General features: G+C 42.7%; 1 protein-coding gene across 1 annotated transcript; it reads right to left on the reverse strand.

Moving 5' to 3' along the window:
* Positions 1–2,982: 2,982 nt before the first annotated feature.
* Positions 2,983–3,941, reverse strand: LOC128442869 (transcription factor HES-2). Its single transcript, XM_053425479.1, has 4 exons — positions 3,813–3,941; positions 3,614–3,709; positions 3,412–3,499; positions 2,983–3,311 (listed from the first exon to the last, which is right to left on the reverse strand). Exons 1-4 carry the CDS (start codon positions 3,900–3,902, stop codon positions 2,983–2,985), a joined length of 603 nt encoding a protein of 200 aa, XP_053281454.1. The 5' UTR covers positions 3,903–3,941.
* Positions 3,942–10,154: the final 6,213 nt, after the last annotated feature.

Genomic DNA, 10,154 nt, shown 5'->3' on the forward strand with positions numbered 1-10,154 from the left:
GTCACTTGGTGAGCTGGTACGATCTCCTTTGACAAGTGTGAGACTGACAGTCGCAGCTTAGATGACCAGGATTAGGCCCAGTGAGCTCAAGATTAATACCAAACTGTATATATAGGCTGTCAGTTAAAAAGACATAGAAGTAATTAAAAATATTTTTTTATCTCAATATTCCACAAGTCTTACAGCTGCAGCTCTTCTAGTCAACAGACTGATAGACTTTGTCTCATCTCCCTATGGAAACCACTTAATAGCTCTGACAGAGTTGGAGCCCAACTGTATCAACCACAACTATGGCTGCAGAGGGCGCTGTTGCTCAAGTTACATAGTGTTGATTTGACTAGTTGTACAAGAGTTGAAAAGTAGAAATTACTTTGTTTACTATAATGCAGCTTTAAAGCCACCAGAGACCGTGAGGTGTTTACATGAACTGTGTCACTTTAACATATACACACAAAGACAGGAAGTGGGGCCAGGCATTGGTAAACAGCCGGCCTGGTCACATTCGCAACACTTCACAAAGACTTTCTAACCTGAAAACTAAAACTGACTGTGAAAATATTGTACATTAAAGAATTATATTCTAAATTGTTACAGCTAATCACAAACAACTCTGTAATTTCAATACGAGAATACAAGATAATGTTCTAAACTAGATTATAGATTCTTGTTGTTTAATGTCAAATAATGTATACAAAAAAAGGCTGTAAAACTGAATACTGTTATATACTATTGATATTTTTATAGTAATAAACAACCTATTGAAATAAAAAAAAATGCTATTTTGTGTAAATCCAATAGTCAATTATTGTTTTTTATTATTGTAACTTTTTCAGGAGTAGTGAAAGCTATGAGGGATTTCAAAAATCCTTATTCTACATCACAATGGAACAATATGATGTGTAAACAGACATACAGTCTATGGTGTACTGTAAAGATAGAAATGGTGTAATGTGACAGAGGTGTATACCTCCACCTACAGGCGAGCACAAGGACAACACCCCTGAGTGCTGCTGGGAAATTAAGCCCATTCATTGCCACGGTATTTTAATTGGAACCAGTCACTTCCACTGTGTCCCTCAGAGCTGTAATCTTTAACTACAATATTCTTCCTTTTTATTGACTTTTCAGAATAATAACAATGGATCGGCTACACACTGGGGTTATTAGCCACATGTCCCAGACAAACCATTAACCGGAACCATGATATTCTAGCTTAAAAACCATGAATTAAAACTTTGAAAGGCGACCTCGACGTGTCCTTGGTAGTTTCAGCTCGTCCTACCGGTGCTTGAGGTCATCAAGCAGGCGACATTAGTCAGACCGTGCGCACCGCGGCTCGGGCTGAACCCCCCTGTGCCTGATTCACATGATCCGACCCTGTGGAGCCGGGTGGGACAGAGCCGCAGTGTCTGTGTGGACCACAGTGTGGACACATGAAGGTGTCTGTGTGTTACCGCAGGACATGGAGCGGATTACCTCGTGCTGTGAGGAGCGCTCACGCGATGACACCGGTGTTCTCGCCGGTCGCACGCTATAAGAATGTGAAGGCTGCTCACACATCCGGGATCGAGTCGTATCAAACGTTCTACCTGCACAACTGGAGGGAGGATGCTGCCCCGCGCGGCTCCGGTTCCGTCATGCTGCTGCTGCTGCTGATGGTGGTGGTGGTGGCGGTGATGGTGGTGATGAGCTCTTTGTTCCTGTGCGACGTTAGGGGGAGATCGGACTCATCCGGTGTTCAGCAGCCGCTCTGTTCACTGTCTCTCTGAGTAGTGACTCATCCCGGAGTAAAGCACAGAGTTCTTAGAAGCGCTAGAATAATGGTTTGCGCCAAGGAGCTAAAATATCTAAGAGTAGGCAAATACAAATGAGATATTCCGTAGTGACCGGAACCTTTCAAGGAAGTAGACGGGGAAGATTAGCAAGAGAAGTAGGAAACACAGCCGGTGTCAGTGTCTACATCTGCCAGATGGGGGCAGCAGAGACCACATTTAACAATATAATGCTGTAATCAAAGCCGGGCAGTGTTTCAAGCTGCCTGCTGTGGGCGCCTCTGACCTCAACATCCACCAGGGAGGCCAACGGTTTTTATTGTGTTGAGATGTGCTTGACAGATGTCAAGATGCAGACGCTTCTGCCCATCATATAGGGAGACATTACGCGTCATTGTTGTTGCACCAAAGTTGAATTTAGAGTCTATTGGAACCGACGTGAGTCTCCGTTCACCTATTGTTAGGTGGAGGATGCATAAGACGTGTTTTTAGTTAGTGTGTGATATTTGTTGTGACATTTTTTTGTGTGTCACCTATTTTTCTTACAAATGACATTCAGTCTATACAACTATAACAGTGTTTCCCTATTTTTAAGGTAGCCTTAAGTGCGTCCAAAATGCGTAATTACGCACGCGTAAAGACCAGTATTCTCACATTAAAGTAAAAACAAATAGACAACACAGCATCTAACCACGACATCGTAGTTTATTTTTGTTAATATAGCATATATACAACATTTGCTGACAATAGCAAAAATAGAACACATCCCAACAGAGATACAACAGAGACACATAATGTGTCTACAATGGTCATCTGCACAGACTCAGGAAACTGAATATGGTGCAAATTCATAACATACTTTGACCCTTTGGGTCTTACAGGGCTGTTTCAACAGCCCTTAATCATTTAGTCCACGAACAGGACTAAATATTTAACGTATACATACATGCAGATTTAAAAAATACGACTGTCTAACCTTGTCAACTTATACAGGACAAAAGACTTGTGCGCAAAACGTAAGTATATAATACTCAATCATTACGATTTAACGATGAATTCTGGTTTTTCATCCTCGGAAACGACGCATTACATCACTGTGTATATTTACAAGTGATACCTTCTGTACACGTTACCTTTATGTGAATTATTGAGTCTCAGCAAAGTCTCTCCGCAGGCTTTGTTGAGACCCGGTTTCTTGAAGTTGAGAGATCTACCAAGGTCTCCACATGGCGGCGCTGACAGGCTGCGGGCCTGGCTGAGCGCGGCTCGGAGCCACTGCGCTGCTGCTGCGGGACTGAGTCTCCAGTCTGGAGCTGAAGCTGGATTTAAGGCTCAGGAGTCTCTGTTGGATCTGAGGGAGGCTCCTGGAGCTCTGGGCGCAACAGTTCAGGCAGGCTGGGGAGACGGTGGCGGACATGGACTGCTGAACGAAGCAGTTCACCCGCTGGCACGCGTCTTGACTCAGGCTCGTTTTGGGAAGCAGAGTGGAGACGCGCTGGAGGCAGGCTTTGTAGCCTTCTCTGTAACTGTCTGCGGAATCTGAAAAGACAATGAAACGTTAGTTTCGTTGTTCAAAAACAATGTTCAAATCAATTACAAATCAACTGTTTATCTGCAAACAAGCAGAACTATATCTCACCTTTGTTGTTAACAGGGGGGATGTCGCTGAGGAACCTCGCAGTCATTTCAAGGATGTCGGCTTTCTCAAGCTTGGAATAGCGAGTCTTCTGGAGGAAATTATAAAAAGAACAGGGTTAATACATCATTTTTAACGCAACCTTGACGTTAGTATATGTTAAATGCATATATGTTGCATATACTGAATTGACATTATAACTTACATCTCTGCCTGTGAGGGGAAGGATGAGGTTTTTCAGGTGGTTAAGGCTGTCGTTGATACGGGCGCGCCTTCTTTTTTCCATCAGAGGTTTCATAGTCTGAAAAGTACAAATGATGTTTAGTATCCATTCGTTACATCAAGAGGAATAAATGGGGAATAACATTTGAAATAACGAAACAAAATACAGTGACTTCACATACCTTTCGGAGCTCAAGAGCCTGTTTTCTTTTGGCCACAGTTACTCGTGGAGAAAAAGCTGGGAGAGCTTCACAATTCATGTTTGGAGACATTTTCAGGGTCTTCTTTGTGCCAGAGAAGTGTTCGGAGGACAAATCTGGGAGAAGAGTGACTCTAACTGCCGAGAGCTGCGGTATTTATCCAGGTCCGCGGCTTCGGTCCTCGTGCGTCATGGCTACGCCCCCAAGCCAACACAAAACGATTTGAAATGACTACGTATACGATGAAAACAACGCCAGTGCCTCACATTTGGGAATGATAACCATCTGTCTTCTGCTCTAATCCAAGCGTGACAACTGCAGTGCGTGTCTGCGGTAAGATCTATCGATCTAATCAACTAAATGTGCCTCTAAAAGCTAAGGAAAACTGTGCGTAAAGAACCCTGAGGCTTGGACGCACCGAATGCCCATTCACCAAATACAAATCTGCACTCTCCAAATGGAAATACTGTTAAAAAGTAAACAATTTAGGTCATTGTTAGTCATTTATTCTCATATATAGATGGAAAATAATGTTGTTTATTTATTGAATACAAATAACTGGCGCGTAATTACGCAGCAATACGTGGGCTGTATATGGCTGGGAAAAGGCGTATGGTTAATAGAATGTAAATATTCGGTGAGCTACTGATGAAACGTAACAGAATAAACCAAATTTTATGTTTATAGGTAACAATAGTCTCAGTTTGTCTGAAGAAGCATGTGCCTGCTTCTTTCCTGTTGCTGTTCATTGCTGAGGTTGTATCACATATAATTACAGTTATCTATTATTAATCATAATTCCATTTTTTTTATCAGTTTCAGGTTTTAAATCATTTATTGCTGAATATTTGAAACATTTAAAGAATAATCCAGCACATTGAGAACAGGGTGCAGTACATACATTGCTGGCATAGGGGTCACGCTTGCGTGCGTGTAAAGTGTCTATGGAGATACAGACTCTTAAATCAGATACCCAAGCCACGCTACTTTCATATAACATCTGCTACTAGATTTAGACAACAATAGTTTTGCATATGACGTTTTATGCAGTTTCAGCTCGGGGGAGTCTCTACCTGTAGGGAGTGTCCCCCTGCTGCCAGCCACTGACGTATGCATGCAGGTCGGTGGGGGCTGATAACCAGAGGCTGCATGTTCTTCAATCCCAATAGCCATCGCACATATACAGTCAAATTACCCTGGTTTTAAACCCATGGGACATTTGGCACAAACAATACTTTTGTACAATACTCAAAGTAGTTCATAATCAAAAGTATTGTGCCTTTTAAAGTAGGAATCAAACTATCTTTGAGGTTTTTAAATAAAAACTGCAGAGACAGGACGACCCATCAAATGCCACTGCACTCAGGGGAACCACGCGTGCAGCACGCGCCACGGGGACCAGATGGCTGTCTGTTACCGACCCTTCCACCCCACCCACCGAGCCCTCCCAACACACATGCACTCCTCCTGCTCACCACACCAGCATCCCGAGGAGCCAATCCCCATGTCCAATCGTAGATCCATCCCTCATCCATAAGCACATGCACACACACATGCACACGCACCGACCCACAAACAGACACAGACCCTCACACACACATACACACAAACACACACACACACACACACACACACACACACACACACACACTCACACACACACCCACACAAACACTAACACTAACACACACAATACACTTTACAAGCAAAGACACATGATCTCCAAGCAGTATTAGCGTGGGTATCCCATCTGCATGCGAGTTGTTATGGGTTCATGTTAGTGTCCAACCGAAACAACCCCCCCCCCCCTCCCCGTTCACTAACTCCGTGCTGCATTTGTTTTCTATAGCTTGAATGCGTGGATATTTCAGCGTCCACGCCATCACAAAGTACTTGTTTACCAATGCTATATATGGTGATGACGAAACACAAAGCTCAGTCCGCATGACGCATGGAGATGAAAGGTGTTTGTCTGGAGGAGCACGCTGCCTCATGGCCCCGTCGATTAGAACAACACACTGTAAAGCGCACAGTGAGAATGTTCATATCTTTAAAATAACCTTTTATTCTGACATGCATGGTGACAAGTTGGCAAAAATAAAAGTGTATAACCCATATAGCATTTTCAATATAAACGTGTCAAGTATATGAAACAAAGGAAAACCGCTATCCAAGGGATTTGAAGTTCACCGACATAACCCTAAGGTTTGCAGCCAACGTTGTACTCACATTTTTGTAGCTTGTAACCTGTGTATTGTTTTCTACCTAACTATGACTTACTTACATATGTGGTGGGATTTGTTTCCTTTTTATGGCACAATGGGATATGAATATTTACTGCAGTTTACATTGACTTGTATGTGGACATGCAGGACATATTTTATTTTATCTTCTACAACTTGAAATGGACCAAAATAAAGTGCAGAATTCAAATGTGGAGTCGCCATCATGTTCTGCTTTAAAAAATATGAAAAGAGACAAGCGTTGCTGGCCTGAAATTGAGAGGCACACTTGCTGCACGCGCCCCTCTCCGCCCCGCTGGGATGGAGGGATGATGGGGATGATGACGATGGGGGTTGGGCGGAGGTCGTTGGGTGGGGGCAACCACTTCTCCTGAGTTTTTGCTCTTACGGTTAGAGTCCTCCTTTGTCTCTACAGGCAAATTCGGCGTCGGTGACCCATCTGTGCAGGCCGGATAACAGGGAGCCTTTGTCTGACAATGTTCCGACACTTCATGGGAATTAAGAGTCACATGGTGGAGACGCGACAAGCGGGACTCCACCTGACTCCTGCCGCTGCTGTGATGTGGCTCCGGTGTCACACACAACGCCAAGCATCGTTGCCAGCTACGCACAATGTCTGATCCCTACACGTGCACAGGAGCGGTTAAAAGAAATATAATATGTTGCTGAAATGTGTTGACCGCAGTGTTTATCCGTTATTCTGGTCAGCAGTGAGAGCAAACTTGAACACAACACGTCTCACTGCAATAAAACAGTGAAATTAGACTTTATCATAATTTAATGTCATTTTCTAAGTCGTAACATTTTTACTTTACATTTGTGGACAGTCTTCATTTATATTCATATATTTAGCCATTGGCTAATTTTGTCATTTTCGTTGCATTTGTGAGATTCAGTCTCTTACTTGTAATTCAACAAAAACAGTAAAAACTCAATTGGAAATCAGCCATAAAATATTATATTTAATAAAAATATCCTTTTGTACATTAGTATCCTTTGCACATTACTTGAAGTTGTACAACGTTTATCAATTTCATAATATAATTCCGTATGTTTGCCTCTTATTGTAGAAATTCACCTGAATTTACATAACATTTTTATATTCACATCATATTGTATAACACTCTGGATTTATACACTGTAAGGGAAAATTCAACTGACCAGGTGTCTCACTGCTGTGGCCTTGGCAAACAGGGAGTTTGCTACAGCGGACGGATACAGCAGGTAGACACAGAGGAGGATTTCATATCTAGCACATACCATTTAAAAGTCATATTCATAATGTATACCCTGCCTTCCTACACTCAGGAAGGCATATATATATCAGAATATCTCACACTTTCAGCTCTGGAGGCAGACACCCTTTTTACGTTTAAGAGTAGGCTTAAAACCTTCCTCAACGAGAAAGCTTATAGTCAGAGCTGATCCAGGCTGGTTTTGCTGTTATAGGACTAGAATGTTGGGGGACACATGACACATGGAGCTTTCTTCCAAGCTTCCCCTTCCTCTTCTCTCTCCTCATCACACCAAACATTTTTATAACTCATTAAAACATGATACTGACTTGACTTCTTCCCTGGAGTCCCTGTGCCTTATCATCCGCAGATCCAGGGCTGTGGCTGCTGTGCTGGCAGATCGTGATCATATTGGCGGATCCTGTATCATGTTGGCATCTGATAGTGGTGGTGGACCACGGTCGAGGTGGCAGCTGATGGTGGATCCTGTTGGTGGCAGTGGATCATGATTGTGGACTATGCTGGCATCCGATCGTGATGGTGAATCGTGATCAAGAGGGATGCTGATCGTGGACTATGATTACAACAAGACTGCTGGATGTACACTGTTTCTACTCAGATACTCGACCATTACTGACAATGATCCATCAATTATTTTACCCTCCATTATGCTACAAACTGTTTGTTCTAATCAATGCTACCAATACCCTTGTATTTCTGATGTTCTCCATTACACATGGTATCTATTGCACTTCTGTCCGTCCTGGGAGAGGGACTCCTCACATGTGGCCTTTTCTGAGGTTTCTACGTTCTTTTGACCCTGTTAAAAGTTGGTTTATTTTGTAGTTTTCCATAATCTTGTTGTGGGTTGAGGACAGAGGATGTCCCACCTTGTTAAAGCACTGTGAGACGAATTTTGATTTGTGAATGTGGGCTATACGAATCAAATTTTAATTGATTGATTGATTGATAATATCGTCTCACATAAATACAGTACAAATCCTATTGTTATTATCCTGTGCCACTGCACTTCACTCAAGTATATTTCTCTTCAAAAATGAAAGTCTGTAGTGAACGTTGTATATAATGTGCATATTCTCTTATCTTACTTAAGCAAATCACAGAATCCCCTTGCTTTAGAAGAGTTTCTAGTAGATGATATGGGCTAGGGTATAAAATACATGTCTCTGTAAGTATTGACCCACAGATAAATCATGGTGCAGTCACTTGGTTGTAGAAATCAAAGCTGGTTCAGTAGAGAGCGTGAAGTCAAAGAGTTTTATAGCATAAATGCATCAGTATCTCAAGGTCAAAGAGCTGGAGAGTCAGTGTCATGAAACCTGTGAAGACAAAGGAACAGTCTCAACAACTCAGCCAAAAATGACTGAAAAGTGAGTGACTGCACAAGTCACCAAGATAACTCTGACACTGTTTGGAGCCTCAGACTGGAAAGTCAGTGCCTAGCTCATAATAACACATCAACAGCTCTATGGAAAAGTGGAAGAGACAACTCGGAAAAACTCATGCGATCTCAGTGTGTCAGGAGGCACACCTTACCTCCATGTTGAGTGGTGTAAGTGGTTGTTACAAATGCCTCAATTAAAGCATGGTGCTGTGGAGAATGCTTCTATGCAGCAGGACCCTGAAGACTTGTGAGTAGGGGATGAATGCAGCTATAGAGAAAATATGTTGATGTCTGCAAGAGACCTGCAACCTGGAGATTTGGAGATGTGTTGTCCAACATGACAGTGAGCCTGAGCGTAAAGCCACGCAGTCTAAGTCCAGATTCAATTCAATTCAATTGTATTTATATAGGTTCATCCTAATATACATTATCTCAAGGCACTTTACATAGAAGGTTAAGACCTTAAAACGAGAGAGAGAAACCCAACAGTTCCCACAATGAGCAGCACTTTGTCGACTGCACGTGGAAAGAAAAAAGTCAGACTCAGTGTGGGCGGCCATCTGCCATGACTGGTTGGGGTGAGCAGACAAAACTGGGGAGGAGAGGGGAGATGATGGAAAATAGGGGAGAGGGGGAGGGTAGGGAGAGGAAAGGGGCAGAAAGAGGAGAGAGAGACCATGCAGGAACAGTTGTGCACCATCAGGGTTTAGCTCTGACAAACAAGTTTTTATAATGAAAACAATACGAGTGATAATTATGGATGTAAAGATGTTATTATTGTCAGGAGCAACAATTCATGTTATAATTGTAGTATTATTAACTATTTTCTGAATCCTGCAGAGACAGAGAGACAGAGAGACAAAGAGACAGAGAGACAGACAGACAGACAGACAGACAGACAGAGAGACAGAGAGACAGAGAGACAGAGAATCAGATAATCATAAAGAAAGGGAGATCGAGAGAGTATTGGAGGGAAAAAACCCAAAGGCAGGGACTGAAAGAAGGGGAGAAGTGCTCAGTGCTTGATGGAGTTCCCCCAGCAGTCTAGAGCTGTTGCAGCATAAGGGATGGTTCAGGACTCACTTGATCCTGCCCTAACTATAGGCTTTATCAAAAAGGACAACTTTAAGTCCAACCTTAAATGTAGATGTAGGGATGGTGTCTGCCTCCTGAACCCATGGGAGCTGCATGGTTCCACAGGACATGAGCCTGCAATGAAGTCTCGACTTCCCATTCTACTCTTTACAAACTCTAGGAACCACAGAGCTGGTATTTTAGAGAGAAGTGATCGATTGGGACAATACATTGTTATGAGCTCCTTGATATATGAAGGGGCTTGATTGTTAAAGGTATGGTTCACAGAAAAATAAAATTCACTCATTATCTACTCACCACTAAGCCGATGGAGGGGTGGGGGAAGTGTTTGAGTCCACAAAACCCT

The sequence above is a fragment of the Pleuronectes platessa genome, chromosome 6, assembly GCF_947347685.1.
Source record: "Pleuronectes platessa chromosome 6, fPlePla1.1, whole genome shotgun sequence".
Lineage (NCBI taxonomy): Eukaryota > Metazoa > Chordata > Actinopteri > Pleuronectiformes > Pleuronectidae > Pleuronectes > Pleuronectes platessa.

Bases quoted from the DNA above. Each gene is read 5' to 3' on its own strand.
- LOC128442869 (XM_053425479.1), bottom strand. From the start codon at position 3,902: ATGTCTCCAAACATGAATTGTGAAGCTCTCCCAGCTTTTTCTCCACGA. The intron at 3,500-3,613 runs GTAAGTTATAAT...AATTTCCTCCAG, and splicing joins TTCCCCTCACAGGCAGAGAT to AAGACTCGCTATTCCAAGCT. The intron at 3,312-3,411 runs GTGAGATATAGT...TTGTCTTTTCAG, and splicing joins CCCCCCTGTTAACAACAAAG to ATTCCGCAGACAGTTACAGA.